The sequence below is a fragment of the Vipera ursinii genome (assembly GCF_947247035.1).
Source record: "Vipera ursinii genome assembly, chromosome: 3".
NCBI lineage: Eukaryota > Metazoa > Chordata > Lepidosauria > Squamata > Viperidae > Vipera > Vipera ursinii.
Genome location: NC_139516.1, coordinates 136,153,206 through 136,171,682, shown reverse-complemented (window position 1 = coordinate 136,171,682; position 18,477 = coordinate 136,153,206). Strand labels below are relative to the sequence as shown.

Here is an 18,477-nt window from a genome sequence, read left to right as displayed (position 1 = left end):
CTCCTGGAAGCAGCAGGAGGAACACTCCGGCCTGATGATGACGGATGGGATTTCGTCGAAACGTCGCCACAACTTTCTGAAGATGAAAGGAACGCGGGAAGAAACCCGAGACTCTAGATCTACACATACAGACACCCGCGAGAATCTACGAAAACATATATATATATATATATATATATATATATATATATATATATATATATATATATATATATATATATATATATATATATTTGTTTTCGTAGATTCTCGTGGGTGTCTGTATGTGTAGATCTAGAGTCTTGGGTTTCTTCCCGCATTCCTTTCATCTTCAGAAAGTTGTGGCCTGATGATGACGGATGGGATTTCGTCGAAACGTCGCCACAACTTTCTGAAGATGAAAGGGACGCGGGAAGAAACCCGAGACACTCTCTCTCTCTCTCTCTCTCTCTCTCTCTCTCTCTATATATATATATATATATATATATATATATATATATATATATATATATATATATATATATTCCTTAAATAACATCTTATTCTTCTTATTCATTGTAGCCCAAAGAACTGAAATTTGTATAGTATTTTAAAATGCCATCTCCAGTGTCTTCTTCCCAAAGGGAACCTAAAGTCATAATTTAACTTTCTTAGCCTAAAAAATCTGGGCTGTCGATCACTCCTTGATAAACAGGGATAATCAGGACAGATGAAATTTGTGCTCAGAGAAAATTTGTCATTTTATAGCAATGGCCAACTGCAGTACTATTTCTGACCATGTTAAAATTTCAAAATGACATCCAGATGCCCCTTCCTGTCAATATCCTATCAGAACTATTTTGTTCATTTTATGTATTTTTGGATACATTTAATTATATTTCAAGACACTTGAGACCATCCATACACATCAGGTCAGTGTTTTTGCCAGAAAATCATACTTTAATCTATTTTATTGAAGAATTATAGAGGAATATTGCTTGTGTTACAAAGAACAGTTTTATTCATATTCAGCAATATTTGGTGGAAGATTGTTTCCATCAAAATATCAGATTCAATAAGCCAAGACAGAAATACAAACACATATAACATTAACAATGTAAGAGATACAGCTTGTGAACACTATATTACTTTTTTAAAGAAAAAAAACAACTGCCCACCCAGATTGATCTCACTGTTGAATAGTAAAAGATCTAGTCCTACAATCAAACATGTCAGTTAGATAGACACTTTCTCTCTAGAGCCATTATTATATTCTGAAATGTAGTACAGTCAGAAAAGGTATTCCTGATGACTACCTTCAGATCAAAGTGATAGCAAGTTAATAATTACCTTAAATAGCTTAGCATTCTCTATAACAGGCAGCAGTTTTCCAAAAATTTTCTTGATCCTAACTGGAGATGCTTGAGCTTGAATCCGTGTCTTTGTGTATAGACAGTATACAGTATTTTCCTTCTTCTGTGCTCCAGCCTAACATATTGTAGTTGGAGTATTATACAGTCTCTCTCTCCCTCTGCCAGCAAGTGGTTGTGATTATTGGGAGTAAACATTTGACTTTATGGGACTTAATCAAATAAAGAACAGATACTTTACCTAAAGTATTAGCTAGACATTGGGGCAGGGAAAATAAGAGCAGCTAAATGACTTTGCAGTAATTTGCTGAAAGGTGAATTTACCTCTGTTAAGCATAGAATCATAGAACATACATGTAGTACAGTGATGGGATTCAACTGGTTCACACTGGTTCAGTAAAACCAGTAGCTAAATTTTGTTGAGTTCGGAGAACCGGCTGAATGCACACCGCTTCCAGAAGTCTGTTCTAGGCTTGGGAAGCCTGGAGGAGGCCACCCAGGCCTAGAACAGTCTGCTGGAAGTGCTGGGATGCCACTTCTGGAAGTCTGTTCTAGGCCTCAGTGATCCAGGCCTGCATCTACGCAAAAAACCAGTTGTTCAGGGATTTGAATTCCACCACTGATGTATTATGGGACCATCTGCCCAATACAGGAATTCATTATTACAGCATTACCAACAGATGGGCATATACAGCAAATGAGAGTCCTACTATTTCCCATGGCAATCTGTCCCATTGTTGAGCAGTTCTGTCATTAGGGGTTTCTTTCAGCCAAAATCTATCCTTTGACAGTTTAACCTATTATTTCTTATCTTGTCTTCTGGAACAACTCTGAATAATTCTGCACTGTCCTCCACAAGATCTGTCTTGATGTTCCTTCTCCATTTTAAATGACCTACTTATTTATTGCATAGATATTTCATTTGACTAGGAAACCACTTGATCCCAATCAAATCTGGACAGCTCACCACATAAAACATAAACAAGAATATACAGTCAGGTAAAACATTGAATAGGTTGCTTCCAACTATTTCACATAGATTTTATTGGTGCAGAACCCTTATCTCCTTAATTAGCCCTTTTGGACATGATCCATTTTGTCAACAGTTTTCCAAAAATGCATGCCTAGAATAGGACTTGATATTTTAGCCAATGCAGAAGAGAGATAAATAATGACTTCTCCTGACCTTGATACTCTATTGATACATTTAGAACTGTATTTGTTTGTTTTGCAGTTGTATGGTACTGCAAGCTCATATTTAGGCACTAAGGCACCAAAATACTTTCTACATATGCTGCTGCCCAAAATGGTCTCTCCCATGCTATAGTCAATAACTTTGATTTTTTTTCTACCCAAATATTGGACTTTATACTTCTCCCTATTAAAGTACATCCTGTTGGTTTCTGCCCAAAGTCAGCTTTACATTACTAATCTAATGTGCAAGTCAACATGTAACTTATTACAGTAGATTAATTGCCAGCGTTATTGAAAAGTATGTGAAATTAAAAACATTTTAGTAGATACTACACTTCAGGGTCCCTCCTCTAAATACAGCAAATAAAAATTGATACACAATATATGTGCATATAGGCTAAATTTCTCATCCAGTGTTGTGATTCAGCGTCAGCCTGTGGTTTTGGCAGCTGAGTCGGACGATTCTGAAGAGGAGGAGGAGGAGGAGGAGGGGTTTGGAGAGCCTTTGGTGTCAGAGGAAGGTTCTGATGCACCACAGAACTCTCAACCTGGCTCCTCCCGTCTTGTTCCTCCTCAGACCCAGCTGTGTGAGCATGAAGGATTGGAAGAAGATGATCCACAGCTGGCTCTGTTCAGGAATGCTAGGAGCAGGAGACAATCTAGCAGAACTGAAGGAATGAGGGAAGGAATGAGGCAACTCGGGAGAAGGCAATGAGAAGCCACGCCTTGGGACTGCTGTTAAAAGGGGAATGTGTGGGAGGTGCTGGTTGCTGAAGGCAACCGTTTGAAGAGTTTCTGCGAGAGTTAACTCTTGTTTAACTCTTGTTTAACCTTTTTGGTTTAAGTCTTGTTTGAACTTTTCATTTAAACTTTTGTATATAAATTTGGTTGGGTTAGTTCCAGCCTGTTGATTATAAAAAGGGGTTGTCCCTAACATTCAAACAGGGCCGATCATAGGCTGGAACAGAACATCCAGCTCTACATAATAGTCTTTCTGAGAAACACATATAACTAGAACTACCACTGGCCATTAAACTGTAAATAGAAAAGATGATTCAATAAGAGATCTACAGTACATTCCAAACAGAAAACAATAGCATGAATTTTGTGTCTTCCAATAAACATAATAACAGCAACAACAACATTCTTTAACACCTCTTGCAGTCATAAGTCTCTACTAAGTATTAAGACAAATCTCATCTTCTGAAAGTTAACTTTAGGGTTTGGTTAGCGATAGAGACATCTTAAGTACAAGATACTGTATACTATCACAAAATATATAATATAAGGATAAACTTAGCATATTCCATGCATCAGACTTCAGGATTTTTCTTTGAACTGACAATTCTTTTTAACTTTCACCTACTAGGGCCATAAAATATCAAACTATAGCTGCAAACAGATGACTGGCATGTTAAATTAATAAATATTTTCTTTCCATTTGGAAATAATACCTCAATTTGACTGTTGTCATGACTATTTGCCACCACCATAGAAATGCTTTATCAACAGAAGGGCAGGAGTCTCCTGTGCTGACTAAATCAAATTCACTTCACAATAAGTGCATTGTGGAGTAATAATGGCAGGTTGTTTTAGTCATACCACCATGTCAGTTCCAATTTTAAAATTAGGCTCTGGTACATAGAAAAGACAAAACATTAGACTGCAAACATTTCTGCCTATGTGTGGCTGTGTATGTGTGAGGGTAACTTTAACAGAATTACAGAGTTGGAAGGGACCTTGGTGGTTTTCTAATCTATCCAACTGCTTGCTCAGGCAGGAAACCCCATACCATTTCAGACAAATGGTTGTCCAATCTCTTCTTAAAAATTTCCAGTGTTGGAGCATTCACAACTGGAGGCAAGCCATTCCACTGATTAATTTTTCTAATTGTCACAAAATTTCTCCTTAGTTCTAGGTTGCTTCTCTCCTTGATTAGTTTCTATCATGTGCTTTGGAGAATAGGTTGACCCCTTCTTTTTTGTGGCAGCCCCTTACATATTGGAACACTGCTGTCATATCACCTCTAGTCCATTTTTTTCTTGCCTAAATGTAAAATCTTATTTTCTCTAAATTGAATTTCATTTTGTTAGATAAGGTCCAGGGTTCAAGTCTGTCAAGATCCTTCTGTATCTTGAGCCTTCTGGAGGTTTGGCTGTTCCTGCCAGCATGGTGTTGTCTGCAGATTTGATGAGTTCCCCTTCTATCCTTTAGTCTAAATAATTGATGAATATATTGAAGACTACTGGGCCTATGACAGAGCCTTGGGGTAGCCCACTGCATGCTTCCCTCCATGTAGATGCAGCCTTTTCCAGGCATCTGTGCTCCAGGATCTTTGAAAGATATGGTTACTGTTTCTGAGAGCATGTCTGCCAATTCCTTCAGGAACCTGAGGTGTAATCCATCTGGTCCTAGTGATTTGAACTTGTCTAGAGTGGATAGGTGTTCTCTTATTTTGACTTGCATTCATAATATGTATTTTACGGTATTTTTTATAGGTTGGACTGTTTTTCTTTTTGTGCAAAGACATGCAAAAAATGTGTTAAGCAATTCTGCTTTCTCTCTGCTGCTACTCACCTTCTTGTCATTTTCTCCCATTAATGGACTGATTGTTTCCTTTATTTTTTCTTATTTTTTACATGTTGAAAGAAGCTTTTTTCCCTTTCTTATCTCTAACTTTTATAGCAAGCCTTGGTTTATTTTGGACCTTAGCTTTCCTGACTTCACCTTTGCAGGTTCAGAATATTTGCGATAGTTATGTACCCCTCTTTCCACTTTTTATACTTGTCCTTTTTGTCTTTCAGCTATTAGAGAGTTCTTTGTGTAGCCATGCTGGTTTCTTTTAAGATCTCTTATTTGTCTTCTTTATTGGACTTGTGCTAGATTGGGCTTTTATAATCTTACTTTTCAAAGTTTCCCAAGCTTCTTAGGTTGTTTTCTCCCTGAGGATTCTCATCCATGGAATCCTTTTCAATCAGCTCTCTTGAAGTCCAAGACTCTAGTTTGACTTTGTACTTTGTTACAAGCTCAGAATAAGTAATGATCATTATGGATTCTTCATAGGTAAAATTATCAAAAGAGAGAAACAATTCAGAACTGCAGTTACTTCTCTAAAATCAACAGGTAGATCCTGGAAAGGTAAAAGGAAGATGGCTACATTAAAGCTTAAATTAAATATGCTGTCATTTGGGTCACAGTCACTCAATATGTTTTAGTCTTACTATCCTATTTGTACTAAAATAGAATTTTAAATAAGTGAAATTGCTAGTGTAAATTAATTGGAACACCATTCCTATACCATTCTGTTTGGGGAATATAAACCTGGAAGGATATGATGGAGGTTAACAGCATTATGAAGTTTGCTGAGGAAAAGAAATGTTTCTCTTATAATATCATCTGGAAGTTGCAGTAATTTTTCACTGACAACATGTAGAAAAGACATTGTACTCCATCTTGAAATAACCTCACCAAGATGAGAAAATTAGAGTAGTCTACCTCGTAGTCTGCCTAGGGAGCTTTCCATCCAAAGGAATTATCTTTAATCTCCTCAGGGAGAAATGAAATCTGCTCACAGAAAACTAAGAAAAAATTTACAACATAGTTGTAAGGGGGGTAGGAGTGTATATCTCCACAATCCAAAATTGAAAATAAAACCTGATGTCTAAGGAGCATAGGAAATCTCTACTGATATATTTTATTCTTTTGGAAAGCATGTTAAATTGATCACCACCACCGGTTGAATCTTGAGCAGCTATCATCACAGGTCATATACATTTGAGCTTATTATTTTAAGTAAATGAGACATGGTATTACCTGATAACCTTATCATTTGATTTTATCATTACCATCATCTTAAACCAATAATGGAAAAGGAGCATGTGATATGAAATTTGTGCTTGAAGTTTGTTGACATAACATTAAATCACAATCCCAACTATAAAAGTGGCTGGAATGAAAATACAGCTTTAAAACAACTAGCATTGGAAATAAAACAGGAACAATTATTGTAACTTTGGTGTTCAAAAGTGATAGACAGAGACAGATTCTTTTTTTAAAGAGATTGTCATATAGTCATTGTTGTCACCTGGAACTGTAGTTTTCTTGGGAAGAGTTCAAAGTAGTTTGTTATTGTCTCCTTCTAGGGCTTCCTACACCAATTTGTATATAAGATTACCAATGCTTGAAACTAAAATAAATGTTGGACTTACGGTTTGCCATCAAGGCTGCTGCAGCCACTGAAAGGGAAGCTCCATCTTCCGCATTTGGTGTCGTCCACTGGGGGACCCTGGAAAGGGTTGAGAATCACCCTGTAGGGCCAACAAGCAAGGAGGGGACCACCACTTGTTTGCAGGAGGGTGGTAGCCCCTCCACTCGATTCGGGGCAGCCTTCCAAACCAGCGGACAAAATACCGGCCATAGAAATATGGCCCATTACTAGGCTGCATACAGCCGAAGTCAAACTTACCATCAGGCACTTCTAAAGTAGTGAGGATGAAACTGGGTGAGTTCTAAACCTTTCTTCAATCCTAAGTATTTTCTTTTCTTGTAAAAGCTGCCTGAAGTATCTTCCCCACTGTGAGGAGAGAGGGAAGGGAACTTCTATCCCACCCTCTAAGAATAGTGATGACTGACTAACCAGGAGAAATAAAACACTGAAAGAATAACCTTAATCTAACTGGATTTACTGTATATGGTTCTAAAATATTTCTTGTCTTTACTGAAGACTTTGGTTTACAAAGCCTCAACACAGAGTCTCTTGGAGACATCCAAGATTGAAGCATTGGCACCAGGTTGACATGATTCTTACCAGGCACTCCAACCTTCTAAGTATTACAATCACACACAGCTACCAGGTCGCTGATTGTGATACAGACCACTCCTTGGTGTGCAGCAAAATAAAACTGAAAACAAAGAGATTGCATCACTCAAGGAAGGAAGGAAGACCATGAATTGACATCAGTAAGACCCACAATCAGGGCAAAGTGGAGGAATTTGCACAAGCACTCAAGGAAACTCTCCCAGGCCCAGCTGAAGCAAACATATCTGAACGATGGGAATATTTGAGGAATGCTGTTTATAACACTGCCTTGTTAGTATTTGGTAAAGAGATCAGAAAGACATCAGATTGGTTTGAAGCCCATTCGGAGGAGCTGACGTCAGCCATTGAGGAAAAAAGGAGAGCTCTAATTGCACATAAAGCCTGTTCCAGGGAGCACAACCTACAGGTTCTGCAAGCTGCTCGTAGCAAAGTCAAACAGACCACCAGGAGATGTGCTAACAACTATTGGCTGCAGCTTTGCTCTTCGATCCAGATAGCAGCTGACACAGGCAACATCAAGGGGATGTGTAATGGCATCAAGCAGGCCTTAGGTCCAACACAGAAGAAATCTGCCCCTCTGAAGTCTGCTACAGGCGAATTTATCCAGGACCGAGCACAGCAGATGGCATGCTGGGTTCAGCATTACTTTGAGTTATATTCCAGAGAAAATGGGGTAACTGAAGAAGCATTAAATAATAATATTGAGTGCCTGCTTGTCTTGGAGGAGCTTGACAGTGAACCAACTTTAGAAGAACTAAACGCGGCCCTGGATTCCCTTGCCTCCGGCAAGGCACCCAGGAAAGATAACATCCCTACCAAAATTCTGAAGTGCTGCAAAGAGAACATCCCCACCAAACTGCATGAAATCTTCTGTCTTTGTTGGAGGGAAGGTGGAGTACCACAGGACATGAAGGATGCAGATATTGTCACACTGTACAAGAACAAAGGTGACAGGGGTGACTGCAACAACTACCGTGACATCTCTCTTCTCAGTGTTGTAGTGAAGCTGCTTGCCCATGTCGTACTGAAGAGGCTCCAGGTGCTTGCAGAGAGAGTCTATCCAGAATCACAGGTCCACTACTGACATGGTATTTTCCCTTAGACAGTTGCAGGAGAAATGCAGGGAACAAAGACAGCCACTTTTCGTAGCCTTTATAGATCTTAAAAAGGCTTTTGACTTGGTTAGTAGGGACGGCTTTTATAAAATTCTCCCCAAGATTGGATGTCCACCTCAGCTCCTCAACATCATCAGGTCCTTTCATGAGGAAATGAAGGGCACTGTAGTTTTTGATGGCTTAACATCAGATTCCTTTGACATTCGAAGTGAAGTGAAGCAGGGCTGCATCCTCATGCCAACTTTATTCGGGATCTTTTTTGCTGTCATGCTCAAACACGCTTTTGGAACTGCAACAGAGGGTATTTATCTCCAGACCAGATCAGTTGGAAAACTCTTTAATCTCTCTAGATTGAGAGCAAAGTCTAAAGTCCAGCTGAAATGCCTACAGGATTTCCTCTTTGCCGATGATGCTGTCGTTACTGCTCACTCTGCCGAAGACCTTCAACAATTTATGGACTGTTTTAGCAAGGCTAACAATCAGCCTGAAAAAAAAAACAGTCATGGGTCAGGACGTGGATTCACCTCCCTGTATTACAATCTCTGCACAAGAACTGGAGGTCGTCCATGACTTTGTGTACCCCGGCTCAACCATCTCCGACACTCTTTCTTTAGATAGTGAGCTGAATAAATGTATTGGTAAAGTGGCCACTACATTTTCCAGACTAACAAAGAGAGTATGGCTTAATAAGAAGCTGACAGAACATACAAAGATCCAGGTCTATAGAGCCTGTCTCATGAGCACACACTTGTACTGCAGTGAGTCTTGGACCCTTTACACATGGCAGGAGGGAAAGTTAAACATCTTTCATATGTGCTGTCTCCGATGTATTCTTGGCATCACCTGTCATGACAAAGTTCCAAATAGCGCAGTCCTGGAATGTGCTGGAATTTCTAGCATGTATACACTATTGATACAGCGACATCTACGTTGGCTTGGGCATGTTGTGAGAATGGCTGATGGTCAGATTCCGAAAGATCTCCTGTATGGAGAACTAGTGCAGGGAAGGAGCCCCAGAGGGAGACCAGAGTTGTGATATAAGGATATCTGCAAGAGGGATCTAACGGCCTTGGGAATGTACATTAACATCTGGGAAACCTTGACCTCTGATTGCTCTGCTTGGAGGCTAAATATGGAGCATGGCCTTCTCCAATTCGAAGAGACACTTGTGCGGCAGGCTGAGGCAAAGAGGCATTCCCAGAACCATTGAAATCTGGGGGCTGGAGAGGGGACAGATTGTATCTGCCCTCAGTGTGGAAGGGACTGCCACTCTCAAATTGGCCTTTTTAGCCACATCAGATGCTTGTTTAGGACCTCTTTCCAGAGCACGATGCCATAGTTTCTCAAGACTGAAGGATGCCCTAGCATATATATTTTTGCATGTACAATTGCCTCTGATGGTTTCAGTTTTAATGTCCCAGATGCAATCTTTTTCTGTACTTTTGACATCCCGAGTATATATTTTTTGTTCAACCATGAACATCCACATTCAGATGCAAGATGCAATAAAAATATTCTTACAAAAACCCGAAGTGGTGCCCTTTGGCTTAAAAGAATGAATAACCCTGTAACGTGTACTATCAATTTCAGAGTCATCATTTCATGCTATAATTAGTCAAGCCATAGAACCATCAGTAAGAATCACACTTTAAATAAATTCAGGTGTTGGCTAAATACTGTATGATATTGGGATTTGTTATTCTTTAGCTACCCCCACAGAAATAAAAGGTTTGGAATTTATCTGAACATCAATTTGTTCATTTTTTCCTACAGTAAAATATTACTAATGTTCTCGTAACAAAATGGTTCACACTAAATACATTTAGGGATACATTTTGTTGTTATGGGGGGGGAAAAAGGCCTTCCCCAGGCCATTTCAGACAAGTTTAATTGCATATCTCAACTCATTTGGGATCCTCCACTTTAGGTCAGTGGTTTTGCTTTTTTTCTGAAGCTAAAACTCAATTATGCCATTCTCTCTCAAGGGAGTTTAAAGTAGCTTCGTCCATAATGATATTTAGGCAAGCAGCAAAAAGCATTTATTTGCTTCACTTGGCTTTGAATGACTTTTAATATAAGATTGGTTTAAGTCCTGTTGTTTTTATTAGTTGCTTCTATTAATGTTTAATTAGTTTTTACATTGTTCTGGTGGAATACAAAATAACTTCCACTTGTACCTTTTCATTCCATCCCTAGAGTGCTAATGGTGGCTGATATACAAAAAAGAAAAAAAATAATAATATAAATGGTTAAAACATTACTAAATATTTATACATAACAATTAAAGTATTGTTCAAATAATTCTAAAGACAATATTGACTACTTTCCTGAAAGTGCAGACAGTCATGACTAAGCACATGTTTCATCTCAGTTAGGAGTGATAGCCCATGAATTCCTTCTGTGTGTCCAATAAATAGGAGTGTATAATTAGCAGCATCTTTAAAAGTGAATTGTCTTTAAGTTTAGTGCCTGAAAACATTTGCTATACACCTGCCATTTCTACTGCAATCTCTTTGGGGTAGATATAGGTATCACACTACTTATCTATAATACGCCATGGTAGCACAGTGGTTCAAATGCAGTATTGCAGACTAACTCTGCCAACTGCCATCAGTTCAATTCTCACCAAATCAAGGTTGACTCAGCCTTCCATCTTTCTGAGATGAGTAAAATGAGGCCCCAGATTGTTGGGGGTAATATGCTGACTCTGTAAACCGCTTAGAGAGGGCTGTAAAACACTGTGAAGTGTAATATAAGTCTAAGTGCTATTGCTAGCTACAACCTTTAAACTATATTGCTCTTTTCTGCTATGAGGAAATGTTTACCGTTGTTGAAATAAAGATCTGCCAATTTGCTTCATGTGAAATTGGGAGAATTATTCTAGTTTATACTTATTCTAGCTTATACTTATATTGCCTCACATAGCAAGGTTTCTTTGACTATAAACAAATTAAGTACAGAACTTTGTTAAGGCCATGTAGTGGTTTGGAAATGTCTTTCCAAACACATGTGTAAATAAACTCACTTTTTAAAAACAATGTCATAGCTAATGTCTACTACCAGTTTTGTTGTCCTGATTTCCATAAATGGTTAAGTGTTATGTACCCAAGTAGTTTTAAAGAGATTGTTGCAAACATATTTCAGCATATGTCTTTAATTAGCCACACTTCTTAAAAACAGATTCTTAAAGCAGCCACTTAATATTGAAGGAAAACAGCTGCAATTAGAACTTAGTCTTCAGTCCAGAACTTGATCTTGAGTCAAACAGAGTATCAACTGTATCAACTCCTTCCAAATTATTTTTTGTGTTACAACATGCTATAATTGCTCTTGGGCTCTCAACTGAATCTAGAACACACTCTGAATCAAAACCATCTATCTGGCAAAGAGAATGAGAGAGAGAGAGAGAGAGAGAGAGAGAGAGAGAGAGAGAGATGGGACTCATTTACTTATTTATGTTAAAGTATAAATAGTGTCATTCCTATAATGGCCTTCTATCAGCACACCTTTTTTCCCCTTTAATTTCATTTTTTTCTCGTTATTTAGGCACTTCTGTCATTCAAGTAACTGCGACCGATGCTGATGACTCTAATTATGGGAACAGTGCTAAAATTGTATATAGCATCCTCCAGGGTCAGCCATATTTCTCAGTGGATCCAGAAACAGGTTAGAATATACATTGACTTCCAATATCCATTGACTTCCTCTGTTACGTGAGCTTTGGATTTCAATGATGTATGGGAACTGACAGCTTTAATGAGTTTTTCAAACTTGCACCTTTTGTTTTGAATGACTTATACATGCTTCTTCAGCTGGAATGTTCACTGTTAATTTCAAGATATGGAGTGGAATATTGTTAGGCAAAATTGGTTAATGACTCTTCTTAGCTTGGGGATGGAGGTAAGCAAACTGAAAATTTTCTTATGGTGTTTTTTTTCTGGAACAATAGTTTGTCAATTTTGAGACTTCAGCAGATGCCAGCCTTATCAGCCTGTTTAATTGGCTGTGGAAATCATCTCTTAGATAAGCCAAACTGAAAACCTTCCATGATCTACAGGAGAGCAGTTGATTCATCAACCTGGTCCTCTGGCATAAGTTGCAAATTGTTTACATGAGCATGGTGAATGCGAAGCCACAGCTGCTGGATATATTAAGTTGCAGGATATTTTGGAATAGCTAATGTGCCACAGAAGACACAATAAACAAAACAAAACTGGATGAAGCGGATTATCTAGACCCGTACCAATCGTTTCAGGCCCGGGTACAGCACGGAGACGGCATTGGTCGCGCTGGTGAATGATCTCTGGAGGGCTCGGGACAGGGGGCATTCCTCTGTTCTGGTCCTATTAGATCTCTCAGCGGCTTTCGATACCATCGACCATGGTATCTTGCTGCGGCGTCTCAGGGGATTGGGAGTGGGAGGCACGGTTTTACAGTGGTTCTCCTCCTATCTCCAGGGACGCTCGCAGTCGGTGTTGGCAGGAGGGCAGAGGTCGACCGCGAGGTCTCTCATTTGTGGAGTTCCTCAGGGGTCGGTCCTCTCGCCTCTCCTGTTCAACATCTATATGAAACCGCTGGGTGAGATCATTCGTGGTTTTGGAGTTGGGTATCATCAGTATGCTGATGATACCCAGCTTTTCCTTTCGACCCCAAACCACCCCAGTGATGCCCTCACCGTGATGTCCCGTTGCCTGGAGGCGGTTCGGGTCTGGATGGGGAGGAACAGACTTCAACTCAACCCCGACAAGACCGAGTGGCTTTGCATACCTTCATCCCAGGTTTATTCGGACATTCCACCTCTCGCTATGGGGGGCGAATTATTACCCCCCGTAGATAGGGCTCGCAACTTGGGAGTCCTCCTAGATTCACGGCTCACCCTGGAAGACCACATAGGAGCTGTGACTAGGGGGGCTTTCGCCCAGGTTAGCCTGGTGCGCCAGTTGCGGCCCTATCTAAGCCGGGATGATCTATGCACGGTCACTCACACGCTCGTGACCTCTTGTCTAGACTACTGCAACGCTCTCTACATGGGGCTGCCCTTGAGGACCACCCGGAAGCTCCAACTGGTACAGAATGCAGCCGCGAGAGTTGTGTTGGGAGTTTCCCGATACTCCCATGTCACACCTCTGTTCCGTGAGCTGCATTGGTTGCCAGTTGTCTTCCGGGTGAGATTCAAGGTACTAGTAATGGTGTTTAAAGCCCTACATGGCAGGGGTCCAGAGTACCTTAGGGAACACCTGCTGCCGGCGTCAACTTCCCTCCGCCCTGTGCGTTCCCACAGAGAGGGACTCCTCAGGGTGCCACCGGTCAGAGAATGTAGATTGGTGGCACCCAGGGGGAGATCTTTCTCTGTGGGCACCCCGGAGCTATGGAACCAGTTACCGGTTGAGCTCCGGACAGCGCCCGATCTTCGCTCCTTTCGCCGCGATCTGAAAACATACCTGTTCGAACAAGCTGGCCTGGCCTGAGGGGGGATTGGTGGGGTTTTTACTATCATTTTATTGGGGTTTTTATTAATGTATCAACTGTTTTTATGGGCATGTATTTAATTACCTTTTAATTTTTGTAACTCTGTGTTTTATTCTTGCCCTGTACACCGCCCTGAGTCCTTCGGGAGAAGGGCGGTATAGAAATATTAATAAATAAATAATAAATAAATAAATAAATTGAGGGTTGATAAGTTGGATTGTGCCATTACAGTTTGCAAATGGTTATTGCCACATTTCCTCTCTTCTATGTAATATATGATACATTAGAATAAGTCTTTTTTTCCTCATGTGATAGCTTAATGTTTACATGCAGGATTGAGTTGGAAAGTGCTTTTATATATTGAAATGATACAATTGCTTCATATATAGATCTAGGAGAGGATTATAAATACCTACCTACAGTATTATGTCCTCAAAGATTTGCTTCAAAATCTCTCTCTCTCTCTTTCTGTCACACACAAGCACACATTTTATTCTAACATATGTAGCCATTTTAGCCTGTTTTCTGTTTTGTTAGAAAGATAATTACATTGATTTTAATGCCAGGCTAGAAAATACTGTGAAATATGACTCCCCTGTTTTTTTCCTCACTATAACATTAAACTGGACAAATATACTTGAATATTGTCTTTCATATTTTCTTTTACTTCTATTCTCTATTTCTCCCCACAAGGTATAATCAAGACTGCTTTGCCAGATATGAGCAGAGAAAATCGAGAGCAGTACCAAGTGGTCATCCAGGCAAAAGATATGGGAGGCCAGATGGGTGGATTATCAGGAACCACCATGGTGAACATCACCCTGACTGATATCAATGACAATCCACCTCGATTCCCTCAGAGTATGACATATTTAATAATTCTGTTATCTTCAGAAAAATCATTATATTCATTCACCATCTGCGACAGTAATGCAAGTGAACCTGTATTGCAACTATGTAAAGTCATACCAGAATTGATATCTGTATATTTCTAAAAAAAAAAAAAGAAAAAAAAAGAAAAAATCTTGCCTTAAACTAAAATTTTCAGATTGTGGTATTTTAGTCATATAAGACTGAACAACTTGAAGTGTTAAAAATACACTAATCTTTTTTTATTTGGTAGTGTAGAGAGTGCTATAAAATAGAGATGGATTCTAAGCAGCACTTGGTTATGTCTGGTTTGAAATTTCCTCTATTTGTGGCAGGCCTATATCTGAAATGGAAAGGGATCGTTCCTATTTTCTTAGGTACCAAAAAGTCTTTATATAACTTTGATTGATGTTTTAAATATCTTCCAACCTATTTTATACCTCAGGGGCCCCAATTAATTAGGCAGTTTCATGAATTAATCAGGCAGAATGGCTGTTAGAAGTGATGATGTGAGAAAATCTTCTCCAAATAATAATAATAATAATAATAATAATAATAATAATAATAATAATAATAATAATAATAATAATAATTATTATTATTATTATTATTATTATTATTATTATTATTATTATTATTATTATTATAATAATAATGGATAAGAGTGTATCTGAAACTGCCACTCATAAAAGCTAGAAAATCTATCCAGTGTGGTCAACCAACACAACTAACCTTTCCAAGAATTATCATTTTTTTCCTAGTCCAACACTTATCGTATGTTCAATGTATGTTCAACCAAAGAGCCTTGGTGGAGCAGTGGGCTAATGCCTCCTTAAGTAACACCAGCTGCCTGCAATTAGTGCAGGTTCGTGTCCCACCAGGCTCAAGGTTGACTCAGCCTTCCATCCTTCCACGGTAGGTAAAATGAGGACCCAGATTGTTGGGGGCAATAAGCTGACTTTGTAATAATGCCGCTTGGGGTGTGTGTGTGAAAGCCCTAATAAGCAGGCATATACATAGAATGAAGGCTACTGCTAAGCTTGTAAGCCACCCTGAGTCTTCGGAGAAGGGCGGGATATAAATGGAATTAAAATAAATAAATAAAAAAATGTAAATAAATTCATGTGCTAAAATAATCAAAACTAAACACAGGCAATCAACTGATCATATTATCATATACTCTGCCAGAAAACAGTAGGGTCATGAATGTGCTTCCCTTTGTTCTTTGCTGCATCAAATAAACTAGTAGGAATCATTATGAATGAATGAATCTATCACTCATATTCCACAGGTTTCAATAACAATAGGCTATAGGTGTTCCTTGATTTATGTCCAAAAATGAACCCAGAATTATGGTTGTAAGTCATAGTAATTGTTAAGTCATGTGCCTATATCTAGCTTTCCTCATTGAGGTCAGTATGTCAGGATAGGGAACGCCCAGAAGGCCTGGCACAGGCCCACTCTGCAGCACCTCAACAGCTCATACCTGGCTAACAAGGCCTTCCCCACCCACTAAAACACTCCTCATCGAGTTTCCCATTCCATTGGGTCTCACACACTCAGGCTTCTCCCTCCCCTCCCCATTGTCTCACTTCACTGATCTTTACTGACTATCACCTTTCTCAAGGGGAAGTATCCAATGCACTGCTCAGCCTTCCTACCATGTGGTAGCGGCATGATTTTGAAAGCAGGCATAGTTCTCATGATCTGAGAATTGTGGTCACTCCCCAGATGGTGCCCATTCCAGGATGGCATGAAACACTTGTGTAGGAGGGCCACACAGCAGATTGGCTGATTGTATTGCCAAACAAGAAGCAGCCAAAGTGGCAGATAGGCTTCCCATAGAGAAACTGTGTGGTGCCATCTCAGAAGAAGTCACCATTTGGGGAGTGGCCATAATTCTCAGATCACAAGAAGGAAAATGCTTAGAGCACTTTCAATGTATAATTAAAGCCTGGGCCATGACCTTCCCACTCCTCTTCTCACCTTGCCCTAGATACAGTCAGTCATGGTATCTGGGATGTGGGGTACTATATTTCACTATTTTTTTCCTTTGAAGACCTTCTCCTAGTTGCTGAGGAAAGTCAATAAATCAGGTGTCTGTTGCCATGGAACTTTGTACTCTCACCATTCTTATTTAACATCTGAGAGAGATCCACTGACAGCAAAGATTGTTATCAGCACTTTAGATGTTTACCTTGACCAAGACCAACCAGAAAGTGCAGTTGAGCTTCTTTCCCAGTACCTGGAAGGCTTGAAGAGGGAGGAGGAACAGTCACGCTCAATCCCTGAAAGAGACTGTGGTTCTAAGTTTGGACACCTTCTATTGCTAATATAAGGGCACTGGAAAATGTTTTTATTTCTTGGTTTTTATTATTGTAATACTGAAGTTAAACACATTTGGCCTAAACAGTTCCTTGTGAATTGTTACAATTGGAAAGGTAGTACTTCAATGTAATCTATTTTCTGGACAACTAAGCAAGCACTATGAGTTTTTGCATTGATTCATTATTGTTCTCCATCTAATTTCTTTTTTAAAGAAATTTGTTTGTTTGTTTGTTTGTTTGTTCCCTATATGTTTACAGAACAGAGGGTTTTCCATAGAAAACATTGTTGGGAAAGGCAACATTTTTTGTAGTTACTTTTAAAATAATGGTTTTCATAATAATATGCATCTTTCTCAGTTCCAAGATACCATAGCTTTGTGAAGCATAATAAGAGGTTATATTGCTTCAGGTATAAGTTCCTATACCTAGAAACAAGGTCAAAATTACTGCAGTTGAGCTGTAAGACAGGCTGCATAGCAATGAGATTACAAAATGCCACCTACAGCAGAACATTCTGCCCACTAATTCTAGATTGAGTTCATTTTTCATAACACTTGTGTAATGTGCTTATTGATTTTCATTCATCACTTGGTTAAGAGGTCTACTTAAGATGCAGGGATGTGATAGGGTAACCAATCAAACAAGCTGCTGAACTCAGAGTAAGGTGATATGCTATAAAATGTATACTCCTTGGTGGCAATTTCATAATGAGAATGAAAGCATCATAATGGAAGAAGAATCGTTGGTAATGATTTTTCAGCTCTTATTATTTCCTGTAGAACTTATGTGGACAAAATCATGTAAGGGCATATAGTAAACCTTTTTCAAAATGAGGTATTTTAATTACCATTTGCTGTAATGTATTTGCAATTCATTCAAAAAAATAAAATAAAGTAAGTTTACTGTAATATTAACACTATATTAAGAAAGATTGAATCACATCACTTAGGTCTACCATATATGGGCTGCAAAAAGTCAAGAGGACTACTGAATGGGATGAACGAGAAACAGAAAATAGTTACTGCCTTCTTATGGCTATCTGGACTTTCGCAACCCAGATAAATTTGCCTTAACTAATTTTTCATGTATTACATGACATCAGATATTTCTGAAGTCAACTAAGGCCAATAATTCTCAAGAGTCCATATCTAATATCACATCAATCTGTCAAAAAGTATTCTGGGACCTGCAATGATGGAAACAATATTTTGTGGTGGATTTTTTTTTTTTTGAGGAAGAACATAATTTAATTTTACACTGACGTAAATCAGAACCCCTACATCAAGGGTCAGATAACTATAATGTAGTTGAACAGCATGCCAAATTTCAATTTTTAGCTGTTTGAGATATAAAGT

General features: G+C 39.0%; 1 protein-coding gene across 1 annotated transcript in view; it reads left to right on the top strand.

Moving 5' to 3' along the window:
• Nucleotides 1–18,477, top strand: part of CDH9 (cadherin 9) — a gene marked incomplete at both ends in the record, with an annotated part of 108,950 nt that overhangs the window by 49,442 nt on the left and 41,031 nt on the right. Inside the window, 2 exons of the mRNA XM_083358387.1 lie at nt 12,003–12,122; nt 14,619–14,786. Of these exons, the coding sequence (XP_083214513.1) occupies nt 12,003–12,122; nt 14,619–14,786 (288 nt within the window). The remainder of the gene's footprint in view (nt 1–12,002; nt 12,123–14,618; nt 14,787–18,477) is intronic.